The sequence below is a fragment of the Camelus ferus genome, chromosome 12 (assembly GCF_009834535.1).
Source record: "Camelus ferus isolate YT-003-E chromosome 12, BCGSAC_Cfer_1.0, whole genome shotgun sequence".
NCBI lineage: Eukaryota > Metazoa > Chordata > Mammalia > Artiodactyla > Camelidae > Camelus > Camelus ferus.
This window is the reverse complement of record NC_045707.1, coordinates 41119663-41147136: the sequence shown is the minus strand read 5'-3', so window position 1 is coordinate 41147136 and position 27474 is coordinate 41119663. Positions and strand designations below refer to the sequence as shown.

The window sequence follows — 27474 nt, the reverse complement described above, 5'->3', positions numbered from 1 at the left end:
CCTGAAATTTACTTGTAGAAGTGGTATCAGTAGTGTTGCAGCTTGTGAGCTATTGTGGAGTGGTAAAAGGAGGTTGTTTAAAATTGGATGGATAATTGTAATCTTTGATATGCACAGGTGGCTCATTTGAGATGGGCGAACTGAAGTAGCTGGTAGCTGTTTGAGGTGTATGTGTGTGTCTTGTGCCACCCAATCTGGCTCAGTTCAGCTGGGTGCAGTTTTCTGGATTCACCTAGTCTTTGCCGTGAATAAAATCATGCACAAACATGAAATTTGTGTGACTGCTCTAATTGTCTCCTAATATATCAATTGCATTGGAACACATTATTATTTTCCAAACAAGTGTTATAGTGAAACTGACTATACTGTTGTGAAATGACATCATCTTGGCCTGTCTGGAATTTGTATTTGGCTCTTATAACCATCTCTTATTTCTGTAGTAAAACCTCTGAAGGTATTGACACCTCTGACTGATCAGACTGTAAATCTTGGAAAAGAAATCTGCTTGAAGTGTGAAATCTCTGAAAATATATCAGGAAAATGGACTAAAAATGGCCTACCTGTTCAGGAGACTGACCGTCTAAAAGTTGTTCACAAAGGAAGGTAAGCAAACTAGGGCAATCTCAAAGTGAGGATGGGTCCCCATTTTCACTTCTTCTGCTTCCTAAGTTACACGATTGGTAAGGATGTTGGAGAGTAGTCAGAGAGAGAGGATCTATTTCTGGTTCTTTGCTTCTGAATAGCAAGAGTATGTGATTGCTCTGTTGTGTGTCATGTCATACCTGTCATCCTGTACCTGCACCTTTTACGGTAAGGTGCTGTGTTATTTCAAAACCCACTGACTGGGTCTTTCCATCTAAACATGAGGTTAGAGGAATGCTACTGGATTTTAACTGAAGAACTGGTCAAACTGGATTAACTGTCCTTAATAAGTGTTACATGACCTTTCCACAACTTTTTTTTTGTAGGGGTGCATAATATCCTAGAATCTAACAAAGATGTAAGGCAGGGATTCTTGAACTTGAATCCGTGGATTCTTAGGAGATTGTGAATGAACTTCACGGGCCCCTATATGTCCTCTGAAATTGTAAGCAAATTCTGTGCATACAAAAATACTTACTTTTCTCCAGAGAGAGGAGCCGTAGTGTCCATCAGATATGTACTGGTTCATGATGCCAATAAAGTTAAGAGCCAGTGCTCTTATGTAAGTATTTTATAATAACTATAAATGAAGCATAATCTTTAAAATTGTGGATCATTGTGCTGTACATCTGAAACTTATATAATATTGTACATCCAATAAACGTCAATTAAAACAAAAAGAACTGTTGCTCTTAGGTTTGCATAAAAAGCCAAAGTCAAGGTTATTCTTGGTAATTCTTGAATATTAAAGTATGGCATTAGAGACATGTTATCTTCTATCCTTTTTTAAGCTAGGAGATTAAAAAAGGCACAAGAAAATTTTACATAATAAGCAGGCTGTATTTGTAGAGATAATTTCATATAACCCCAAATAAATATTGAATGTGGATCTACAAGTAGGATAATTAAGCCTTCACTGTATTCTTGCCCTCTCTCCAGGCTGCACTAAACAAGTTAATCAGATAAAACCAGATGTCTCCTCAGTTTGGATGCTACACAGTATTTTAATCTTTGCAAAGTCTTAGAAATATGTTTTTTTCATTTCCTTAGAATCCACAAATTAGTGATAGCCAATGCTCTCACTGAGGATGAAGGTGATTATGTATTTACACCAGATGCCTACAATATTACCGTGCCTGCCAAAGTTCATGTTGTTGGTGAGTAGATAAAAGAAAGCATTGCAGAATTGTGTTCTTGTTTTTCTGCTTTTACTTACCTTGGATTTGTATCCAAATGTGATATTTAAAGAAAAAATACATGAATTGGTATTAACCACTAATCATAATAGTTGATTCTTAAGAAATCTTATAATGAAATAGTTTTGCAAGGTCTCAGGCACCCACTCCTGAGACTCCTCTTATATCCTTTTTGACCAGGTAAAATGTTGGTTACTACCAGTGTTTAACACTAGCCAAATACTAGCCCAGATATTCACATGGAAATAACTGTCTGATAACAAAAACCGTGTTTAATATTCCAGATCCTCCTAAGATCATCCTGGATGGTCTCGATGCTGACAATACAGTGACAGTAATTGCAGGAAGCAAGCTTCGTCTAGAGATTCCCATCTCTGGAGAACCACCTCCTAAAGCCCTTTGGAGTCGATCAGATAAGGTTTGCTCTATACACACACACCCCTACTTGCACACACACCACACACACACTGCCCACCCTACTCCCTGCCCTCCATTAATGAGATGAAGGAAGAAGGCAAATTAATGTACAGTAAAGGTGTAATTCCTTTAATAAAGAAAAGTCACAGATTTTCAGGCAAATATAACAACTATTCATTTACTTTTCACATTTCTGACCACCTACTATGTAACTAGGGCACGTTATTATGTACGGTGAAGGAGATCCCACCTTTCATTCTAATGGGTGTTGGGGAAAGGACTGGAAGAAAAATAGACAATGAATTATTAAATAAATAAAGGAACAAAATCACTTTAGATAGTATTAAGTGCTATGAAGGTTTAAAAATAAACAGGGTAATGTAATTAGCAAGTGACTGCAAGATGCATGACAACAGCCTTTATGAATGACAATGAGGAGCCCATTGTGTGAAGATCAAAGCAGAGATTTCCAGGTGATATCAACGCAAGTACAAAGAATGAGAGGAGACAGTGAACTTGATGTGTTGGCGGTACAGAAAGAAAGCTAGTGTGGCTAGGGCAGAGGGAGTGAGGAGGAAAAGAATAAATAAGGTTGGAGTGGTGGTGTAGTGCCAGCTCAATTAAAGCTCTGCAGCTTCCTATATAAAGTGGTTCAGGAGCAGTAAAACTATTCCATATGATATTATAATTATAAAAATGTGTCATTATAGATTTGTCAAAACCCATAAGATGTACAACACCAACAATGAACCCTAATGTAAACCATGGACTTTTGATAATACTGATGTGTCAGTGTGGGGTTCATCAGTTATAGCACATGTACCACTCTGGTGGGGGGTGTCAGTAGTGGGGAAGATTGTGCATGTGTGGTGTGGGGCAGGGGTTATATGAGAACTCTTTGTATTTTTCCATTCAGTTTTGCAGGGAACTCAGCTGCTCTGAAAAAATAATTTATTTTTTTAAAAAAGTTGGGAAGTGTTTCCTCCTTTTCTGTTTTCTGGAGGAAAAAAGGAGAGCATTATTGAGCAATGGAACAACTTCAGGCAGTCAAATCTATGTATAATTGGAGTCCCCAGGAGGGAGACAGAAAATTATTAAAAAAAATAATGGCCCCCAAATTTTCCAAATTTGATAAAAACTATAAAATCTCAGATACAAGAAGCTCATTAAAACCCAAGCGTAAGGAACCTTAAGAAAAGTACACCAAGACCCATTATCAAATTGCTTAAGAAAAAAATCTTAAAAGTAGGCAGAGAAAAAAAGTCACATTAAATCTACAAGAACAAAGGCAAGGATGACGGCAGATCTCTCTGGAAGCAAGGCAGGTGAGAAGACAGAGGAGCAACAGGTTTAAAGGAAAGAAACTGTCAACCTAGAATTCTATACAAAGTAGAAAAAATTTTAAAAAATGAAGGCAAAATAAAACTATTTTCAGATATACAAAAGTTGAAGGAGGTCATCTCCAGCAGATCTGTACTACAAGAAATTCTAAGAAATCCTAAAGTCAGAAGGACATGATACCAAGATGAAAACATTTTCACAAAGAAACTAAGAGTGTCAGAAATGGTAACTACTACATCGATAAACATACAAGAATTTTTCCTTATTATTTAAATATTTTTAAAAGATAATCCATGGTTTAAACAAAAACAGTAACAGTACACTGTGGGGCTTCTATTATAAGTGTCAGTAAAATCTACAGCAATGAAAACATAAGGCCAAGAGGGGAGAAACAGAAGTAAGGATTGGAGATGGACATACGCTATTGTAAGTTTCTTTTGCTGCATATGAAGCATTATAATATCACATGAAGGTAGACTATCCTGTAAACCCTAAAGGAACCACTAAAATAATAAAGAGCTATAGCTAATAAGCCAACAAAGGACATAAAATAGAAGCACAAAAAACATTGATCCAAAAAGACAGAGAGGCACAAAGAACAGATGGGACAAGAAGAAAACAAATAGCAAGGTGACAGAACTGCAAAGAAAAATAGATAAATCAGAGATTTCAGTACTCTTCTCTCAATAGTTGGTAGAACAAGAAGACAGACAATCTAAGGATATACAAAATTTGAGCAATGTTAGAAACTATCTTGATGTAGTTGACAGTTATAGAACACTCCACTGAACAAAGCAGAATGGGCATTATTTTAAAATACTTGTGGAAAATTTACCAGACCATAAATAAGTCTCAGTAAATGTAAAAGGATTCAAGTCATGCAAGGTATGTTCTCCGACCACAATGGAATTAGACAACGATAACAGAAAGAATTGGAAATTTTCCAAATATTTAGAAACTAAGTAACTTAAAAAAAAAAACTAACAGATTAAAGAAGAAATCAGAAGGGAAATTAGCAAATATTTATGAGCATACCATATATCAAAATTTGTGAAATGCCACTTAATCAATACTGAATAGCCTTATGTCTATTAAATAAATGGAGTTTGTAGTTTAAAATCTTTCACAAAGAAATTTCCAGGTTTAGATGGCTTTATTGGAGAGTTCTACCAAACATTTAAGAAAAAAATAATACAAAATCAACACAAACTCTTCCAGAAAATTGGAGAAGAAATAATAGGAATACTTCCCAATACAGTCTTAAAGGCCAGTATTACCTTTATAGCAAAATCAGAAAAAAGATATTATAAGAAGAGAAAATTACAAATCATTATCACTCATGAACAAAGAGGAAAAAGTTCTAAACAGAATTTAGCAAACCAAATCCAAAAATATATAAAAGGAGTAATAAATTATATCCACATAGGGTTTATCTCAGGAATGCAGAGGTAGGCTTAACATTTAAAAGTAAGTTAATGTAATTCACCATACTAACAAACCAGAGGAAAAAATGTGATCATCTCAATAGACAGAAAAACATTTGACAAAATTCAACATCCATTCCTAATAAAAATTTCTTAGCAACCTAGGAAGTGAGAGGAACTTCCTCAACATGATAAAAGACAGCCATGAAAATCCTGCAACTATCATCCTACTTAACGGTAAAAGATTGACTGCTTCCCTCTAAGACCAGAAACAAGGGGGAGAAGGTGTTCACTCTCACCATTTCTGTTCAGCATTGTACTGGTGGTTCTAGCCAGCGCAACCAACAAGAACAAGAAATAAAAGGCATCCATTTTGGAAAGGAAGAAGGAGAACTGTCTTCATTTGCAGATAACATAATCACTGATGTAGGAAATCCAATGTAATCTTCAAAAAAATCAGCTAGAACAAATAACAACAGTACCCTTATTTGTAATGTTCAAAAGCTAAAAACAACACAAATTCCATCAATAAGTGAATGGATAAATTGTAGGAAATTCATACAAGGGAATGCTACTCAGTGATAAAAAGGAAGAATTGTTGATATGTGCAACACCTTGGATGAGTCTCAAGATAATTATGCTGAGTGAAAGAAGCTGGACCAAAAAAAGAGTGTTTTTAAAAAAAAAGTTAAAAAATCTGACCCAGGAATCCTGCTCCTGGGCATATATCCAGAAGGAACCCTACTTCAAAATGACGCCTGCACCCCAGTGTTCATAGCAGCACTATTTAGAATAGCCAAGACATGGGAACAGCCTAAATGTCCATCAACAGATGACTGGATAAAGACGCTGTGGTATATTTATACAATGGAATACTACTCAGCCATAAAAACCAACAACATAACGCCATTTGCAGCAACATAGATGTTCCTGGAGAATTTCATTCTAAGTGAAGTAAGCCAGAAAGAGAAAGAAAAATACCATATGAGATCGCTCTTATGTGGAATCTAAAAAAAAATAAAATAAAGCATAAATACAAAACAGAAACAGACTCATAGACATAAATACAAACTTGTGGTTGCCAAGGGGGTGGAGGGTGGGAAGGGATAGACGGGATTTCAAAATTGTAGAATAGATAAACAAGATTATACTGTACAGCACAGGGAAATATACACAAGATCTTATGGTAGCTCACAGAGAAAAAAATGTGACTATATATATGTTCATGTATAACTGAAAAATTGTGCTTTACAATGGAATTTGACACAACATTGTAAAATGATTATAAATCAATAAAAAATGTTAAAAAAAAAAAAAAGCTGACAATACCAAATGCCAGCAAAGATATAGAACAATTAAACTCTCATACATTGCTGGTGGGAATGCAAAATGGGACATCCACTTTGGAAAACAATTTGGTGGGTTTTTATAATGTTGAATATACACTTGCATACAACTCTACAATGCTGTTCCTAGATAATTTACCCAAAAGAAATGAAATACATGTCCACACAAAAACATTTACAGGAATGTTTATAGCAGCTTTATTTATAATTGTCAAAACTTGGAAACACCTCAGAAGTCCAGTTGTATAAGCATACGGTTTGTATATATAGAAACCAAACACACATGGAATGTGCAATGGAATGCTACTCATCCAGTGAAAGGAGTGTACTAGTAATACATGCAGCAACACGGATCAATCTAAAAAACATCATGCTAAGGGAAAAAATATACACTCAGAAAATTACATACTGTTTGATTCCCGTTATGTGACATTCTGGGAAAGGGGAAAACAAAAGGGGCAAATAACAGACCAGTAGTTGCCAGGGTCTGGGGTGTGGGGTTAGTAGGTTGAATGCCAAGGATCATGGGACACTGTCAGAGGTGATCTTGATTATGGTGGTGGTTACACAATCACATATATTTGATAAAATTTGTAGAACTATATATCTGAAAAGTGTGAATTTTACTATAGGTAAATTATAGCAAACAAACAAAATAAAATATGGAAAACTGAAAAGGATAGTGTAACACCACCCTAAGTAAATATTTTTCTTTTTGCATAAAAAAAAAAAGCAGAACATCTTTTATAATCTTAAGATTAAGATTTGGCCAATAGGAAATTTTGTTCTATTGTAAACCAAGAATTACAAAAACCATTTCAAGGATTCTTACTGTTGTCACAATCTTAGGTTGTTAAAGACTTATAAGGCCTAATCCAGGAGTAGAGTTAACAATAGTTAGTGGTAAATTACCAAGTTTCTAAATTACCTTGACCTTCTCTGTTTTTCCTCTTTGTATATTGGCTGTCCATTGTGTCATAGAAGACATGGCCTGGAAATCAGAAAAACGTGATGCTACTTTAAATTTCTGGTTTAAGGAAGAAGGAACGGAAGAAGTGAAGGAGAAGGAGGAGAAAAAAAGAAAGAAAATATAATAGAAGTCTCAACCTCAGTCTGTCTTTACTTTGGGAATTAGATGTTCATTTTTTGGTGTCCATTTGGAAGGAAAAATCCATATTCAACTTGTATGGAAGGTTGGCACTGCAGCCTCCTTCAACCCCTTGCAGTATTTTTAAATTACCAAGACATCTAAGGAAATGAACAAATCATTATTTAGTTTCTGATACAAGTTTAAGTAGTTCTAATTCTCGTTCAAAGAAACTCCTCTCCTAGGATGACACCTCTGCGCTCATATTTTTGGTCCTCCGACTTTCTTGTCAGGGAGTTAACCGTCAGTGAACTTTGGAGTCAGATCTCAGTTCTACCACTTCTTAGCCAGGCAGCCTAGGGCCACAGTTTTCTCATGTGTAAAATGGGATGGCAATGCCTTTGTCCTTGGAGTTGGTGGAGGACTAAACTTAGAACACAGATTTCAGGCATTAGCATCATGCTCAGCTGAAGTTTTGAGGCGCTCTGGGGTCGTTGTTTTGTCTGTGTGGGTTGGACCACATTGTGCTCCTTTTCCTGTAGGCTATCATGGAGGGCAGTGGCCGAATAAGAGCAGAATCCTACCCTGGCAGCAGCACTCTGGTTATTGACGTAGCAGAAAGAGACGACTCTGGTGTTTACAACATCAGTCTGAAAAATGAAGCTGGGGAAGCAAATGCAAACATCAAGATTAAAGTTGTGGGTAAGTCCTCTGAGTCAACAAGCTTCTACAATCAAGCTGACAGGTCTAGATCCAGGGTAGACTTTGTGAGCCCTTGGTTCACTCAGCTTTTCTGGGAAGCCAACAAAGAAACACACGGTTTAGCTCTATTTTACAGATCACCGCCTTTCTTTTTCCCTTTGCCACTTTGCTTGTCTGTCTTTCTCTTTTCTTTCCTTGTTTTTCCTTTTCCTTTCCTCCTCTTTCTTTTTCTTTCTCTTCTTTTTTCTTGCCTAGAGGACTAATTGCAGGAATGCTTAGCTAAAGTTAGCCATTTGGGGTTGCTGTCATTAGCTCTCCATTATTCCTTTCCAGTGCCCTAAATCACTAAAACACAATTGCTAAATGATTTCCAACATCACACTCATTGTAGAGGAATAAGATCTGCTTTGGTCCTTAGACAGCCAGCTAAGTACACCTAATTCTGAAACCAAGTGAAATGAGTCTGGCAGATTACTCCTGTTTCCAGGTCTCATAATCTCTTCGTCTCACTTCAGTTTTCCTTCAGAAACATTTCAAATTGACCAAAAACTAAGGTCACTTTACTAGGTGCTGAACTGTATTTGTAAGACATGATACCTTGCTTTGGGTTAGATTTCTACCAGTCACCATCTTGAATCTTCCAGCTGATTAAAAATTGACAATAATTAGCTCTTGATTCAGTTCTGCTGGGAGTTCACTTTGTAGTTAAAAAACAAAAGCAAAAACAAAATCACATCCAATATTTAGGCAATAATTTCTTAATTGCCATTTTCAAGGTAAAGAGCAAGAGTCTTGGGTTTCATGTGGTTCTCTAATGTGACACTGGTTGGAAGGATCTGGAGACATTATTTTTCTTTTGATTGGGCTCACCTCCTCTGAGTCCATATGGAGCATGACTTTGTGCCCACATTAGTTACCAAGTGCATTTTAGTAAACATAGAAAAGTAACCAGAAATAACGTCCCTTCTAGGATTATCACCAAAAAGCATATTTTCCAATTAACATTTTCCTTTCTGCTCTCGCTCACTCAATTTTATTTTATTTTATTTTTTGTTTGCTACAGACATCCCTGATCCTCCAGTGGCACCGAGTGTGACAGATGTGGGAGATGACTGGTGCATCATGAACTGGGAGCCTCCTGTCTACGATGGCGGGTCCCCAATCTTAGGTAGCTGCATGCTGGTCAGTCTGTGGAACTGCCAGTGGAGTTGGTGTCCTCTTCATGCACATTAGTACAAAGCACATTTTAAAGGACTGCATTTACAAGAAAACCTTTAAATACCCATTCAAATTGAAATATATCTGGGGATGCTCTATAAATACTTGAGATTTAAATAACTTTAATGAATATCATCTAACTGCCTGTTCTCTTTTTTGTTTGACATTTACATTCAATATCTAACTTTGTGACAACCCTAAGTCTAACTTTGTTCTAGTAAGCAAATGCCTAGTTCCATAGAGTTATGTCTATGAAGAAATTTCTTTTAGAGTTAAATACTGAGAAGAATTTGCTTCCCCTGTGAAACAAGAATTTTTTCTACTTGCTAATAATGAAACTCGCAAAACTGGTTATTTCCCCTTTCTTACCTACATTGCTGGGACCCACAGCCACATCTATTGCTCATATAGAGTGACTGTGTACATTTCTATGGCCTACATATCTGTGATCTGTTTTTCTCTCTTCTCTTCCTAGTACAATTAAAAAAAAATAACAGGACTCTTATTTTTACATATATGCTATGATGTTAATATTGATATTCCTTATATTCCCACTCTCAAACAACTGATAAATAAGATGAGTTAAAAAAAATACATACGTACATACATACATACATGACTATTTCCCTTAGAGTGCTGAGAATTTAGGAAGTTTTAAGAATTCTAATATCTGACAAAGTTAATTTTGGAGACCAAGGGAAAAAACCTCAGTTTCCATTTTGTGTCACCTGCAGGATACTTCATTGAGAGGAAGAAGAAACAAAGCTCCAGATGGATGAGGCTGAATTTTGATCTCTGCAAAGAAACCACCTTTGAGCCCAAGAAGATGATTGAAGGTGTGGCCTACGAGGTCCGCATCTTTGCTGTCAATGCCGTTGGCATCTCCAAGCCCAGTATGCCCTCCAAGCCTTTTGTTCCATTGGGTGAGTCAAGAGAGGCGTGTCTTCGTCATGCAAATTATTGCCCCAGATTGTGACTGCTTCCTTCCATCGTCTAACTGGAACAGACCTGGGAGCTTCTTAGAATGGTGGATGAGCAGGAATTTAGAAGTGGCTATGGGCAGTTTTCTAAGAAATTAGAAGACAACATGATCGAGTTGAATGCCTTCATAATGTAGGCCCTGGAATTTATTTCCACAATTCCAAGAACAGCTGCAGGTGGCTCCAGGTGCCACTGCCCACTGAAAACATGTAGCTGAGCCTGTTGACACAGGCCGGCTCCCATTTGTCCTTCTCAAGGTGTCACCCAGCACCGTGGTGTAAACACTGTAACTACAACAAACTGAGATCAATTCAACAAAACTCTCCTGAAAACGATTGTCTTTGCTGTACAATCACACCTTAAATGTCACCTATTGAACCAAAAAAGTTCAGTAAAGGCAAGAAACAGAAGATAAGATGTCTCCACGATTTTATAGTCATGAAGTATGCTTTTCAATAGAAAGAAGATTTAGTACAAGAGTTTGCACTTTCAAGTTAAAAAGTCATGGGAAATTTACTCTAGATCATTAGATCTCAAACTTTGACTTTTTCCACTTCCTTGGGCCTCCCGGCCTCCCACACCAGCCTCACAAATGGAGGGGAAGTGTGGCAGCATTTCTAAAACATTTTCCATGTCTGGCAGATCCTTTCTTTATACACAGCATAGGCTCAAGGAGTCTTCACTGAATTTTATTAAGATGTGGGGCTTCTGTGTATGTTTTTATTTCTATCCTAGTTCATTTTATCACAGTTCCTCTGTCATAATTCTACAGTTAATAATTTCTTCTTTTTCCCTTTCTTTTATCTCTGAAGCTGTAACCAGCCCTCCTACTCTTCTCACTGTTGACTCTGTAACTGACACCACTGTCACAATGAAGTGGCGACCCCCAGACCACATCGGTGCGGCAGGTTTAGATGGCTATGTGCTAGAGTATTGCTTTGAAGGAAGTAAGTACAACTTACTTAAAATGAATACCATCATCAATAGGTGAGCTATGCCCCCCTTTCTTTTGTCTCTTTCTTGGGAACTCATCTCCTTCCTACTGAAAATGACAAAAAGGCAAAGGTCATCTTTCTAAGATAAATAAAAATTTAGCCTTTCTTTGATACTTGATGCTAACAAATTGAGATCTCAAAAATACCCTAGCTAGGTTCCCAGATTGGACAACACAGCTGATCCAAGACATAGGAGGAAGGGATTCTGACAAAACTTCAGAGACTCCCACTTCTTGAATTGGTGGAATTAAAATGAACCAAAGCAAAATAAAAGTCTAGTTAGTGAGTTGGAAATTCTAAACTCTGTACTGATCAGAGATTAGCTGCCAACAGCGCTGCCTATTTCTGGGTATAAGAGAGACTATATATTTGACTATCTAGTGATGATTGCCTGCCTTCTTAAAGGAAAAAAAATAATAATCAAGGACAATTTTCAGTGTTTAATGGAATCAGCATTAAATCCCTGAGGGTGTAAGAAATAGATTCAACACGTGGCAGTAACTTGTCTCAAGACATGTGTGTATAAAAATTTAATCACAAATTTAAAAGGGGAAGAAAAACAGGGGAAAAAATCGCTGATAGAAATAATAGAAAAACAGAAAATGATACAAGAAAGTATGGGCCAGAGTGTACCTAAAACCAAAAAAGATTTGCAATCCACTGGAAGGCTCTTGTGTTTTTTGATTTCTTACTTGTCGTGATGTGGAAATGAGTGAATAAAACGGCACCAGCTCTGGACTTGGGCTCCGCTCTAGAATTCTGGATGATGGTAGGTAAACCATCCGCCAGGGAGGCTTGTTCTTATTTCCACAAATGATCGGCCAGGACTTGACATCTAAGAAAACTCTTTGGACCCCAAACTTTAACGTGGATCATAACGTAAAGGCAAGAGTGACTGCAGAGCACATTTGGGAAACCAAGAATATGAACATCTCCCCAGAAGGAAAACCTCTATGGAGAAGAAACTTCTTATGAAGAGAAAACTGCAGAAAAAGAAGTCCCAGGGCCCTGGGTGGGGCCTCCATGGAAATGACCACCGTTGGTCGGGAGGGTAGAAGTGGAGGGGGGAATAAAACATCCTGGTAACACTCGGTTCCACTCACGTCCACTCACTGTTAGAGTGAGCGATTTTTCCAGGGCTTAGAAAGCCACTAAGCAGAACCAGTTGGGGCATTATAAGACAGTTCCCAGAGTTATCCCCGTGTCGGAGGGGGGCACTGTCACTAAGGCAACAGATGAATTCTTGAGCACTTGAGAATATGGTTTATTCCCTTTCTATTCCCCTTCCCCCATTTCAAAAAATCACGCTCTCTTATTTATACCACCCGGCCAGCAGAGTCCCCCCAATCTCAGGTGTGATGTGGCTGCTGAACACGAATCTTTTGTGTATGTATGAAACAGAGCAAATTCTTTACTCTTTTCTTTCTGATAGGTTTAAAAAGTAAGAAGATACAGCAAAATGATAAATGGCTGTCATTTTGATGTTACCCACCTTAGATAAAATACAACGAAGTGTATTTTACATAATTTTGTGTGTGGTCTGTGTAGATATATATGTATACCCATATATACATATATATAGATACACAGTCATTATTATGTATATATTTTGCCACGTAACGTTTTGGAATTAGCTTTCTATGGAAGTTCTTTCATAACGTGTATATCTTTCTTCTTGCAGTCTTTTCTTACTTCCTTTATGTGGCTGCCCTAGTCTTCATTCTCTTTTAATGGCTGTTGTCCTCCAGACTAATTTTCTGTAGTGTTTAATGCTTTTACATACGTCAGGTTTTATTCTGTAAGAGAGTTCTTTCTTTTATAAGATCGTGTGTTGGTTTGGACTCTGCCTTTCTCTTGGTTTTTATTTTATTTTGTAATGCCTGCATCATTTTACTCTTCTTTGTTTTCTTTCTTCTCTCAGTTCTTTCTTTTCTTTCTTAAAAATTCTCCTCGTGTATTAAATAACTTTCATGTTCCTTTACCATTCCCCCGGTCACCAGTTTCTTTCTGTTTCCCTCAAGCAGTTCAAATGTGATGGGATGTTTTTGTTTCTCTCTGGTCTTGTTTCGTCCTGTTTTCTCTTGAAATTTTCTCCTATCCTAATTCTTCATTCTTTCATGCACGTTTTCTCAGTCTCCTGTTTCACTTTCTCATCAACTGTCTCTTGGTTATGAAAATACCAACATAGTAGCTCCCAAGCCCACCATTGGCTTACAGATGTATCTCTTTTTCAAAGTTCTAAGTAATTTTTATCCTCCACATGCCCTCCTAGCCACCAGGATATTCTGGCTTGCTGGTCCTTCTCCCTCATACCCCTAGAAGGGTTGGAATAACAGAGAGGAGAAGGTTTCAAGGGAGGCCAGTTCAGTCCCCACTCCTCTGCTGTGTTCCTGATAACCTAGATGGTCATCATCCCACACCAGTGGAGTCCACCCACAAACACTCTGTGAGCCAGCAATGGCCCCTCCACCCACGCGGAAGGTGGGAACCCAGGTCAGCTTAATTTGCTTGACCAAGAGCTTGTCATGGCAACAAGGGGCTGCCTCCTGGGCTGCTGGGCCAGTTTCCATTTCCAATGGAGAACATTTTCATTTCCTGGTAAGACAGAGCTGGCCTTACCACAAGTGCCCTCACCTCCAGACTCTGATGTGTGAGCCCCACAGTGGGAGAACTGTGTTCCTGGGGGACCCACAGGACCCTCTCGGGCTGAGGTGGCAGGGACAGGAGCAAGGGTAGACTGTTCCGCTGCGTGCTGCTCCCCTGTGGAGTCCAGGACCTGCTCCTCCTTTCTCTTCAGGGTCTTTCTTTGTTCTTCTCTACCTCTTGTTCCCACAGCTGAAGGAGCCCCAGTCTCTTTTCTCCTCCTCTTCTCTGTGGCAGGTGCCTCAGGGCAAAAAAAACCAGTCTGAACAGAGCAGGCTGTGCCCCTCCTGAGGAATCCCCCCTCCTCTAATGTGTTTGGTCTCTTCCGTCACTGTCCTGAAGACAAGTATCTTTGCATACTTTGCATACTTTACTAACAGAGAATGCTGACTACTGATACGATATTCTTCTGGTGTGAAAGTGGGTGTCTGTAATTAATTTTAATGACGGATTCTCAAAGGTACATCAGCAAAACAGTCTGATGAAAATGGGGAGGCTGCATATGATCTACCAGGTAAAGTATTCTGTGAAAGCTCTCAACCTTTCTTACTGTCTGCTAAAGTTTCTGAGAAGGTTTCATGACTGAGCATGACGTCCACCCACCACCCACACACAGAAAGGCCCTTAGAGACTGAGGGGGAGGGCGGGAAGGGAGTTAATAATGTGGGATCCAAGCCTTCTTTTTGTTCCCTGTGGGCATAATAATGCATAAAAACTTTTAGAACCTGAAATGTCTGTAAAACCTGGATGCTGGGTTTAAATTTTCTTGATATAGGTACAGCTACCAAAAGTGTTTTTAAAAAATTAGAAGTTTTGATGGAGGTGAAAGACTGTGCCAGTTCCTTATGAGGTCGTGGCTTCTGAGCTGTGTTTCCTCTTTGCCATGGTTAAAAGCTTCTTTTCTCCATATGTGGAGCATGATCAGATTTCCCATGCTCACAGTTGTGTCTTACAGTAATAAGCCAGCCAGGATAAAACAGATTATATGACTATAAAGGTCAGTGTCTCTCATTCATAAGAACAGCATTTTCCTGTTTTTCTGAACTTAAACATGTATAGATGATTAGCTATCATGGTTACATCAACTGTAAAAATACACTTTGTAAACTGAATTGGAATAAATTTGTTTAAAATTCCTGGGACATTTACTGTTGTTCAGGATGCTCTAGTATCCTGAGTAAGGTTTTTCAGAAATAGCAGAATCTGATTATCATTCTTCCTCTTATTTACATTAGCCATTCTAGGCCATTTTTCATTTAAATATGAAAAATGCCGAGCCATATAGTCTGAGTCCAGACCAAAATCATATTCCCTCGAAATGATTTAATTTTGAGCAAAATACTGATTTGGAGTCGACTGTTCAACAGGATGATTTCTTTCACTAACTATCACTCCCCCTTCTTTTCTTTTTTTAATGGAATTTAGCTGATGACTGGATAGTGGCAAACACAGAACTGATCGAGAAGACCAAGTTCACCATCACAGGTCTGCCAACGGACGCAAGGATCTTTGTGCGGGTGAAGGCTGTGAATGCCGCCGGCGCCAGCGAGCCCAAGTACTACTCGCAGCCCATCCTCGTGAAGGAAATCATAGGTGGGGGCAAGGCTTTCGAAACTTTGTTCCCATTTCACATGGTTTGCTTCTTTTATTTTAACCTCTTTCTCTCTCAAAACCTACTATTTTGTTGACATTCTTTTGATATTAATATCTCCTCCTGGGAGTTAGCAATTTTACAAAATAGCCCTTTACTGGTGTAGGAAGTCAGCTTGTGGCTTATAACGTGGTATGAGGAACAAAGAACCTCACCAGGTTCCGACAGTGGACAGAGAGAGAGAGAGAGAGAGAGAGAGAAAAGCTAGCGCAGACAATCTGTACAGCAGCAAAATGGCTCCGATGGATCTGTGAAGTCAAAACCATTTTCACAATAATATGAACACATTGTTTTCCCTTTTTTGTATTTGACATCTGCACTGATGATGTAAAAGCAATGGTGTGTAAAACTGCTGATGCCTTAATCCACACCACCAAATTGTCTCATCCTTCCTGTCTTCCTCACCACCATGCACTCGCAATTAAAATAAAAGGGCCAGTTTTGCCTTGGAGTGTTCTTGATGAGGCATAAAAATTATTAATGCCTTTAAACCTTGGTTCTTGAGTACCCTTTCTCCCCACAGAGTCTGTGACAATGAAATGCAAAGCTCTTTGCTCTATACCACCGTACAGTGGTCATCTCCAGGAAAAGCACTTGTGCAACTGAGTTAGAGGCTGAACTAGTGACCTTTTTCTATGAAACTCCATTGTTCCTTGAAAGAAGGATAGAGTGACAAACTGGCTAGTCAGACTTGGGCATTTGCTAGACGTATTCTAGAAAACTGAATGGAATGGACCTGTCACTTCATGGAAAACAACTTACAGTATTTGTTGTCATCTTGTCAATGAAAAATACAAGCTTTAAAGAAAAAATCAGAATTTTGGAAAACGGATATCCACCATCATGGACTTGACAGCTTTCCAAGGCTTAGAAACTTTTTCAATGGACTAGGTGGTGATATTAATTAATCTAATTTTTTGATATCAAATAATACAATGTTTCAACCTTTGGTAGATATGCATAATTCAGTGAAGCAGTATTTTCCAAATGACCAGTGCATGTTTAAAAATCATGTATGTGTAAAAGATACATTCAAAATGGAAGATGGACCAATGGATTTTAATATAACAGAGTCTAAAAAGTTCATAGAAGGTTTCAGATTCCACATTGCAGCTAACCCTTAAGACATTACATTTTATTGTGTTTTAGTGTAGAATCAAAGAGGAATACCCACAATTGTCTGTAAGGTTTATTAAAATATTCCTCCTGTCTGTGTGAAGCCAAATTTTTTCCATGTGCCTCAGCCCATACAGCTTATTGCAGCAGACTAATGGCAGAAACAAATATGAGAGTTCAGCTGTCCTCTATTAAATCAGACACTAAAGAGATTTGCCTAATTAATAAAGTAATGCTAGTCAAATCGCAAATTTTCGTTGATGTAAAATATGGTTCCTTTCATTAAAATGTCATTTATGTTGTTATTTTTCAATCAATAAGTACATAAATATTTCAACATTTCTTGGTTTTAATTTCTAATATGGTAAATACTATAGATACAGTCCATGTAATCAAAAGCTTTTCGGGGCTTTTGATTATTTTTAAGAGTGTAATGGGATACTAAAACCAACCTGTGATTAGATGCTGTGATCATTCTGATTTTACAGAATAGACTGGGGCCAGATCTACTGTCTGATGTAGAACTCAAACCCAGATCTCTCTGACTCCACCGTCCATGCTTCTCAGCAGAGCGTAAGCCCTCGAGGCTGGCCCCAGGTTCTAATCCTGGCTGTGTCACCTTGGGCAAGTTGCCTCAACCCCTGTGCTGTAGTTTCTTTATTGCAAAGTAGAAGCAGTACCTGTGTCATAAGGCAGCTGTGAGGTTTAAATTGGTCCCTTCATGAAAAGCATTTGTCCCAGTGTCTGTTACATACTGAGCACTCAAGTGGTAAGACCTGTGTCTTGTAAGACTCAAGTGTCGTCCCTGTGAGCTATGAGCCTTGACGCTGCTTCTGCTGGGTCTACACCCACATGTTCTAGGATCTTCATGGTGTTTAATGAATGAACATTAATATACAGTGGGCTAGGACTGCCTATTACATGCTTCACCATAGCCATACAGGGAGAAATTTACCCTCAAATTCTAACATAATTACAAAAATAACAAGTACTAGGTGCTAAAGCTTTTTTTTTTTTTTCTAGTGAGGAGAAATGGGCTGTCCTGCCAGCTAATGTGGGGCTTGTGGATCTTTTGTGGAATGTTCACTGGAGAATATACTCAGTGTTAGAAATTATGAACTCTATATATATATGTATATTAGGTTATAATATATAAAGTCCTAAGAGAAAATTTAGTGTTTTTCTATAAAGTTGCTTTAGGCTTATAATAAAAATAGGAAGTTGCAGTAAAATGAAGGAGGTCAAGGGTAAATCTCGTTGAGTCAAACTGTTAAAACCTCTCTTCTAGAAGGAAACGTTCGGAACCAGAGTTACTGTATATAATCTGTTAGTGGCCCATATAAGATTTTACTGCCAAGTCATGCACACAGGGAGATCCTGGGGAGTGTCATGCCAAATACGCTTATGTGAGGCTGTCTCCAGTGTACTGTACTGACTCAAAATTATGCTCTTCCACTCTCACTCAGAGGCTCCAAAGATTCGCATCCCAAGGCACCTGAAGCAAACCTATATCCGCAGAGTTGGAGAAGCCATCAATCTGGTCATACCTTTCCAGGTAATAACTCAAGGTCGCTTATTTTCTCTTCCCAGCCCTGGAGTGTTTAAGTTGACAGGGAGGTACTCCAGCACTTAAGTTTATGATTCAGGATTTCCTCAGGGGAAGAGTAGGAAATAATGAAAGTGATTCAGAAAGTGATTAAACAACCTCCTGCTTTTTTTTTTTTTTTTTTTTGAGTAAAAGTAGATTTATTTAGAGAGATGTACACAAGGGCCGGGTGGGGGTGCAGTTGGTGGTTAAAGTAAAGGTCGATACACGCTCCGAAGACAGAGTGCCAGCCGTCTGTAAAGGCAAGGGAGAGGGTGACCACAAGGGTTCAGTGGTAGAATTCTCGCCTGCCTCGCTTTAGAAGTAGAGAAATCTATACAACTCTCATAGATTTTCCTTCTGCATGAGATGAATTGTTTAAAGCACAGGGACTACAATGGGACAGAGGGTAAACATCAAGGAGACGCCGAAACAAGAAGTGCTTGAAGATTCTTTCTGGTCCTGTCCATCTGTAAAAGTCATCTTCCTTTTAGGCGAAGCTCTTGGCATAACATTCAGGAAAACAACATGTGCTTATTGCAACATGTGCAATTATTTCTCACAATTACCCCAAATCCGCACTAAATCCCAGTAAGAGGGATAACTGAAATTGAAAATCTTGATGCTGCTAACCGAAATATGTAAACATTGTTAAATCATTGCTCTCACAAAAGAATCTGTTATTTATAAGATTAACTAGGCTTCTCATACAATAATCAGTTTTGGTCTCACACACACACATAGCACCATCACCTCCTTACTCCTTTGACTCCTTGTAGTGCTGTTCAGTAGAACTTTCTGTGATGATAGAAATGTTCTGTACATGCAATGTCCAGTATGGTAGCCAGCAGCCAAGTGTGGCTATTGAGCACTTGAAAGGTGCGGCTAGGAGCTAGTGTGTCACTAGAGAAATGAATTTTTAATCTTCCTTAATTTTAATTCATTTGAATTTGAATGGCCACGTTTTATGGCTTATTATATCAGCATAGGCTTAGAACTAGAATTTAGGTCTCTGCACATGTTTGAACACATACACCCCTCCTCCACACACACAGAACTTGTTCAAACCCAGACTCCCGGGAAACCTAACCTAAGGGGACGGCTGTTCAGACCATCCTCATTGCACTTGGCACCCACGCCTCAGTCTTCCACGTACACAGTGAGTGAAATCAGAATGAAAGCCAAGGAGGATGCGAGTGGGAACACAGCAGAGGAGGAAGAAGATGTTTTGACAAGGTTCTTCCCACTTCTCTCCTCCCACAGCCTCAGATAAAACCAGGAGTTGGCACAAGGCAGACATTCAGGACCCAGTCCCAGACTGGACTGGGGCTGAATCAGCCCTCTAGTTTCCATGTCATGTCAACCGCTAGAGCTGATCCCAGTTCCCATATCTTGGAAGTCTGTGTCTTCAGCTTCTGTCACTGAATCTGGGAGAGAAAAGAGCATGAGAACAGGGACCTCATGGATGTAACATCACAGGGGTTGCTCAGCTAGCAGGAAGGGGATGAGACTGGTGCATCATGTTTGTATATTTACCTAACCTCTGGAGCTCTCAAATGTTGTCTCATTTGATCCTCAGAAACACCTTGTGAGACAGGAAGGGCAGATTTCCTCAACAGCTCCCACCCCTGCCGAGAAGGGATGAAACTGACATTCAGAGAAGTTAAGTGACTTGCCCAAAGTCACACAGCAAGTAAATGGTAATGCCCTGAGCAGACTCTGTGTCTCCAGACACTGAGTCTAGTGCTTTTCTCACCCTGTATGTTATCAGAGAACTCAATTCCACCCCTACTCCATAGCTCATAGTACATTGTACATTCAGAGGAAAAAGATCTGGCACTATTTTTCCCATCTTTAACAGTATTGTTCTCAGCTTCCCATGTGCACATCTGAGCACCCCCAACCATTCTTCAAGCCCTGTGGCCAGGGGTTTGATATGTGTCTCCCACATCCCTTAGCAGAACCTAGCATCAAGCCACGTTGGGAGCCCATAAGAAGGCTGTGCCTGACCCAACTGAGTTAATGCTTAGTTCCTGTCTGCAGGCTGAGCCTGGGTGCTTAGGAATCCTAGGAAGTCCCTTTGTAACATAAATGGAAACTCATGTCCTTGAATGAGATTGTAATATCTCCAAGTCTGCTCTTAAAGGATAGTTTCGGCTGTTAGAACAGAGAGACGATTACAGACAAGTCTGAAACGAGCAACACAGTAGAGTGGAATAAAAATCATTAACATGTAGATGACATTAATAAAACACATATGCAGCGGGCAGAAACTTTCTAAGAACATCAGTCTTGATAACCACCCTGTTAGATTTGCACTATCATTCTCATTTTACAGATTGGGAAACTGAGGCAGAGAGTTTAAGTAACTTGCCCAAAGTCGCACGGCTATAAGTGCTAGAGTCAGGAACCAGATACAGATTCTAGGGCCCCAGGGCCCAGGTTCTTCACCACAAGGCTGTGTTGTGCAGGCTTGGGAGCTGAAGAGACCTGACTGGAAAATCAGCTTCCAGCGCTTAGCTGCAAGGCCTTGGGCGAGTCCTGTGATGCCTTTATAAAAAAAAAAAAAAAAAAGAAGATAGTGATACTTGATGTGACGATTAAGGGAAACTGTAACTAGCACATACATAATGTAGTGCCTTGCGTACAGAATGCAGTCAGCGGGTGATGGTGAGTATTCTGTTGCTGCTGTAACCGCCCATCAGACTGCTTTCCAACCTTATAGAATGAGTACCACTACCCATTTTTGTAACGCCAAAAAGAAAATTGGAAACAATCTGATCCCCTCCCTGCCTCTACGTTTTTTGTCTTTTTTTTTTTTAAGGGAAAACCAAGACCAGAATTAACTTGGAAGAAGGATGGTGCTGAAATTGATAAGAATCAGATAAACATTCGCAATTCTGAGACCGATACAATCGTATTCATCAGAAAAGCAGAGAGGAGCCACTCCGGGAAATATGATCTGCAGGTCAAAGTGGAAAAATTCGTGGAAACTGCATCCATCGATATCCAGGTTGTTGGTAGGTTTGGAGGAAGGAATGAGAACATTCTGTCAATACAGTACGAGGACAAATTGTTCTTGTTGATAAGGCAAGAGTCAGAATTTTTGTGAGCCTGGCTCTACAGAAATTCTTTTTTTAGAATTAAAAAAAGAAGATAAATTGGTAAGACTGGTCAGCATTTTAGAATAACTTTTCTCTGACTAAAAGGACTAATCATAAGAGACTGAGGCCATATATGTTGAAGAAAATTAACGTACATACTTTCTAGTGAAAACCGTCTGCACTGCTTTACAACTGTTTTCTCTTACTCTATTTCCCAACTCTTCATTGCTAAAACCAGTTCCTGTGTTGAATTCTTGCACTAAAATAGGTGGGGAGGAGATAGCTCAGTGGTAGAGTACCTACCTAGCATGCACAAGGTCCTGAGTTCAGTCCCCAGTACCTCCACTAAAATAAACAAATCTAATTACCTCCCCCTCCGAAAAATAAAATGTCTTTAAAAAATTAAAATTAAAAAAATTGTAGATTCCAGATATAGTTTAACAAGTTTCTTACTACATTTAAAGTTTGCTAATAATAAAGTTAATGGAGAATGAAGAATTTTTATGGAATGTAAGAACAGTGTACCTGAACAAAGTTAAGTAGTAAAGGCTGAATTTTGGTTGGTCCTGCAGGGTTGGTTGGATACATACCTATCCAAATCGGGTTAGTCCTTCCTCCAGTCCAGAGTCAGGGAAACAGAGGGAGGATCTCTTATAAGGAGACCCTTCTAGGCTGAACTGTTGTATAATTACTGCAATGTCAAGAAATAAATTTAAGAGCAGAGTTAGGAGAAGTCTAGTCTCCAGTCATTTTTATTATTACATTTTAGCAAATATGCTAGAACTAGAGGTTCTCTCACCAAAGGAGCAGCTTTCTGTGGCGAATCTTCCCTTGGGTGAAAGTTTGCATCCTTGAAACTAAGCCCTCTTTTCCCACTGGCTAAACCATCTTGATTTTTGTTAAGTTGAGGGGAGTATTGAGGATGCTTTGTGTGCCCTTGGGTTTGGCCTGGCCCCATGTTGATGGAAGCCCTCATAGTCAGGTCTAGAAGAGCCTTGCCCTCTGAAATGCTGGGAAGGACTTTTTTCCCCCTCTTTTGCCATGTAGTTACTTTACCAGCTAGTTAAAAGTACCTGACACATTACTCACACACAAAGTGTTCAAGAAAAAGTAACAATTATTACCCTGCTTATAGTATTAGTCCTAAATATATGTGTCTGCCATGACTGTAAAAATCTAGCAATACCATTTACTGTTAGGGAGCAAGTGTTTGAAAAGTCAACGTGAACTTGGAAGACAAAGCAGACTTGGGCTGCAGTTGGGAGACTGGACTGGGAAAGGATGGCTGTCTGCAGGACAAGCTGGTGAAAACAGGAGATAGAAAACTGATTATAGAAACTTGTCATTGCAAATTGTAGAAAGACAGGGAGGATTATCACCGTGGTTTCCCCCTGGAGCCCATGAAGACTGCTTGATAAATCTTGTGTGAAAGAGAGAAAAACATTACCAGAAAGCACTCTGGTATTTACTCTCTTCAGTCTGACATTTCATATAGAAATAATTATCATTGCATTTTAAGACCTGAAAAATCTTCAAGACAAAAAGGTGCTTGCACTGCAAAGGATAACAGATGTGAAATTTCTCTTCAAAAAAGTAAGAAATACTATGTAAATGCATCATATGATTATTGTCCTTCCTTTTACCTCTGTGCATGATGGGTTTTTGGGGGAGGGTGGTGAATGAACCTCCCAATGAAGACTTGGTTTTCTTGACTTTTGGCCTTTCTGAACATTACTACAATTTATTGGAAGGTTGTAGGTCACAGAAATTCGTGGTGTAGAAAATAAAATGAGGAAAGACTTTATTTCCACATTAATGCATTTTACTTACATAAAATGGAAACACTTGATAAATACAGATGAATCTCAGAAGGAGAGATAGCAGAGGAAACAAGTTTTTCTCCCTCCCGTGCAACAGAGGACCCCACTGAGGCTGTGGGCTTCAGGGCCCCTCACCACAAGCTGGGGCTGCTCAGCCCAGTGGGCTCTGAGAGCTGAGGTCCAGCATCAGCTGACCTTTCCCATTAGGCAGGGTCGCCTTGTGGTTCATCGCCAGTAGCCTGCTCCTGGAGGGATGGTTAATGAGGTTGGGAGTTTCATTTAAATTTTCTTTTCAAAATCCTTTTCTTCCTAGGCAAATACAAGTCAAGGGTTTCCAGATAAGCTTAGCTGGAGTGCTTTCCACTTCTCTGCAGTTTTTAAGAATGCAAAAGAAATGTGGGTAGAGATGCAGGGAGGAAAGGGCATTTTAAAATATCCTCCTGGAACAAGGTCTAGATTGGGTGGAAAGTGACCTTACAGTGATACCATGAATTCATCCTACAGACCGTCCAGGTCCACCCCAAGTTGTGAAGATTGATGATGTCTGGGGAGAGAACGTTGCTCTATCATGGACACCACCAAGGGATGATGGAAACGCTGCCATTACAGGGTACACGATCCAGAAGGCTGACAAGAAGAGCATGGTAAGACCCACCTTTCTCTGGCTTAGCAGCCGCAAAATCACATGAGGTCCTCTGTGGTGAGGAACCCAGGAGGGTCACGGAGGAGTGATGTGGCACCATGGAAAGGATACGGCCTTGGGAGCCACAGAGAGTTTGACTTGAATTTCCACTTAAGACCACATATATAAATGGACAATCACTTAGCCTCTTCAATGTCCATTTCCTTCATCTGTGAAATAGGGACACTAATGTTTACTTTATTTATTTATCAAAAGGCTAAAACAATATAAAGCAACTGATAAAATGATCAATAGAATTTCAGTAAATTCATTTATTCAACAAACATTTACTCACTCTGGATTAACTCAGATCTGCACCCATGCAACTTTTTCTCCTTGTAAAATAAATGTTAGATAGCATGGACTTATGTCTCAAAAAATAAAAAAGACATGTGTTAGAAGAGAAAGATTCTGAAGGGAATGGCATAGGAAAGAGCTTAGAATGTCCAAGAAGCAACTCAGTTGGAGTATGAATTATTATTACCCGTATTTTATAAATGAGGAAACTGAGGCACAAAAGGATAGATGACTTGCTGGATATCACCGGATATTAAATGTTAAAGTCTAGGCCTTTCTGAATCAGAATCCATCCACTACACCTACCACTGCCTTACCTGTAAGTCAATGAATGAATAAATTGATGTTTGGACACAGAATGGCATGAAGCCACTTTTCATTCTCATAGGAAGAATAAAATATCATACTGAATGATGCTGATAGGAAGTGTTTAGGCATTTATATGAGTAAATTCCAGTTAAGACTTAGGTTATAAGATTACATTGGATTAATAAAAGGGAAGAAGGTTGGAAAGAGCAGTCTAAGCAACAGGAATGGAGTTCAAGCCTTGCCTTTCCGTAAACTATTCCTGGCATGTCTTTCTTTCCCCTGTGTAGATGTTCAGTGACAAAATCAGATTTGGCATTTAAAGAAATGTCTTTCAGCCAAACCTGGATAGCTTGAGCGCTAAATCAATGGATGTACTGAACATCTTGGATTTCTTTGGCAATGAGGGCTCTTCTTCGGACCTTGGTCCAGATACTGGCAGTGAATCCAGGGCTACCACATTTTCACCAGGTGACCCCCCCATTCTCCCATCCCCACCATACTGCCTGGCACTTGTCTTCTTAAATATCTAGTCAAGTCCAGGTGAGCCAGGACTTTCCTGCTGCTTCATGTATCTGAGATCTGCTTGCTGGCGGGGGAGTATCCCCAACCCCTGTGTCTGTTGCGTTTCAACAGGGGCAGACCTACAGACCAGAAGATCTCACTCTGCCCAGTGTATTTTCCAGAAAGTCACCACACCACTGTCTCATTATGGCTACAGTTGCTGTTTTTCACTTAAAGTCCTGTTTATGTTTTCCGTAAACATTGTTTTCGTTATATGTGTGGACACACTGACTTATATACTCATTTCCTATGTGTTGAGCACTGTTCTAGCTGCTGGATCAAAAAAAAAAAAAAAAAAAAAAGACAGCTCCTGCTCTTGAAGCACTTAACATCTAAGCAGACATAAAACAATGTAATAAATGTTGAAATAAAGGTTTGCAGAAAGTGCTTTGGAAATAAAGGAAGGCATGACTGCAGTTGTCTCGTGTCTTTAAAAAAACCCAAAATACAGAGATGATGATGGCCCCTTAAACTTGTGAGGAAAATCCTTTTCCTTTATGACCCTTTTGTTAGCAAATGTATTTTCTCAGTGGTCTTAAATATATGGAGTACAATGTGATTTTTTACTGGTGGCACGATAAACTCTGAAGCCACTATTTTTCTTGATGTGGTGAGGGAAAAGTTGAAAAAATAAGAATAGAGTTTTGGCTCATTTATGCATTCATTCAGGTATATGATGAACATTTATTTTGTGTATGGTACCTACTGTGTACCAGGTGCTGTGATAAGGCACTGGAGATACTAGGGGTGAGAAGAAAAGTCCATTTTTACCATCATTGTGTATACATTCCAGTGAGGGACGTAGAGAGTAAAGTAAAATAGTAAGTATATGATGTGATGTAAGGTAGCAAGTGCTGTGAAGAAAACTTAGCCAGGTTAGGGTGGAAAAGTGTGACCAAAGTGGAGTAGAAGGAAGATAAACAGTGAGGGAGGAGGTAATATCTGAGCAAAGAATGGAAAGAACCTACGTTAATAATATTAGGGAAATTGAGTGATGTTAACTTATCTCTAGTGATTTAGCATCATCTATCCCTCAGAATAAATAAGTTGGCAATAAAAGTCCATAATTATACTTAGTTATATAAAAGATAAATAGGTAGGTAGGTAGATGACAGACACCGTACAGTTACGAGGAAAATATAAAGGTAGTAGTTGACATTGTCCACAGAAATAATCAATAACCAATCTATGCTAAGAATAGAGGAGAATTTTATTCCAGCTAAACTGAGGGCTGTAGCCCCGGAGAGAGCCTCTCAGATAGGTCTGAGGAACTCTTCCAAAAAAGGATAGTTTTCAGCAAAGCTTTATATTTTGCCAGAACAAAGAACCTCAGACATGTCAGGGGTACATTCCTTCAAGTTTTCAAAAAAAGACAGATCAGCACATACACAGCGAGTCAGTATGGCCTTGGCACCTGGGAAGGGAGCCTCATCCTGGAAAGAGTGCTATCATTGATGTCCCAGGAAGGGAGGCATTTCTCTGCATCTTCAACACAGGCATTCTTTACTTCTAGACAATACTCCTTTCTCTTTAAATGGTTAAAGTGATGTACAATATATGTTTAATAAGCCACAAAATAGGCTGTTCTAGTTAGCATAAATTTTAAGTTAAATCATGTATAAGCCAGAATGACTTCCCTGTACCACAATATGTGAACATTTCTTCCATCAACATCGAGGGTATATGAATCTAACGTGTAATGAAGATTAATTTACTTAGTCAAGTGTAAATCAATTGTAAAGTACTAAACAAATTAAATATACATCACTGTTACTTTGAATATAAAAATTAGTGCTTTTTTTTTTCTTTTAGTTAATGAAACATCCCTGTTATTTATTCTAATCAACAGGTAAAGTAGTTGTGTATTTTAAAGTGATTTTCCTCAAAGGATCATTTTTTTTTCCCCAGGAGTGGTTCACTGTCATTGAGCATTATCACCGAACTAATGCCACCATCTCCGAACTGGTCATAGGAAACGAATATTACTTTCGGGTCTTTTCTGAAAACATGTGCGGCCTCAGTGAGGATGCCACAATGACTAAAGAGAGCGCCGTGATTGCCAAGGATGGTGAGTTGGAAGTGGGCTGGACATCTGGAAACCTTGGTTTTCAGTGACAAGACGGAGGAAATGGAAAGAAAAAGAGATGTGGTAAAAGGAAATAAGGATATGATAAATACACACTTAAAATTATGGTAGGAGAAGCTGGATTCCATCCCTGTCATTTCATTTCCTCATAAACCACTGTCCTTCAAGCCCTTTCTCGTTATGTTCACATTAAAACACACATTGAGCAAAATACTCAGACACTGAATTCTTCCCAATATTTGCTTCAGTTTCAGATGACCCTTCTGACTTT

At 39.0% G+C, this 27474-nt stretch overlaps 1 protein-coding gene across 30 annotated transcripts in view; it reads left to right on the top strand.

Annotated features, from left to right (window-relative positions):
* Nucleotides 1-27474, top strand: part of MYBPC1 (myosin binding protein C1) — an 82745-nt gene that overhangs the window by 48378 nt on the left and 6893 nt on the right. For 23 of the 30 annotated variants that reach the window (XM_032493517.1, XM_032493518.1, XM_032493506.1 and 20 more), the window contains 14 exons: nt 441-603; nt 1693-1799; nt 2123-2256; nt 7996-8155; nt 9219-9323; nt 10108-10296; nt 11167-11301; nt 12782-12790; nt 14453-14506; nt 15418-15585; nt 18226-18314; nt 21169-21364; nt 23773-23912; nt 27026-27185. In XM_032493517.1, the coding sequence (XP_032349408.1) occupies nt 441-603; nt 1693-1799; nt 2123-2256; nt 7996-8155; nt 9219-9323; nt 10108-10296; nt 11167-11301; nt 12782-12790; nt 14453-14506; nt 15418-15585; nt 18226-18314; nt 21169-21364; nt 23773-23912; nt 27026-27185 (1809 nt within the window). The remainder of the gene's footprint in view (nt 1-440; nt 604-1692; nt 1800-2122; nt 2257-7995; nt 8156-9218; nt 9324-10107; nt 10297-11166; nt 11302-12781; nt 12791-14452; nt 14507-15417; nt 15586-18225; nt 18315-21168; nt 21365-23772; nt 23913-27025; nt 27186-27474) is intronic. The other 7 variants (XM_032493530.1, XM_032493520.1, XM_032493519.1 and 4 more) reach the window with 2 other exon arrangements.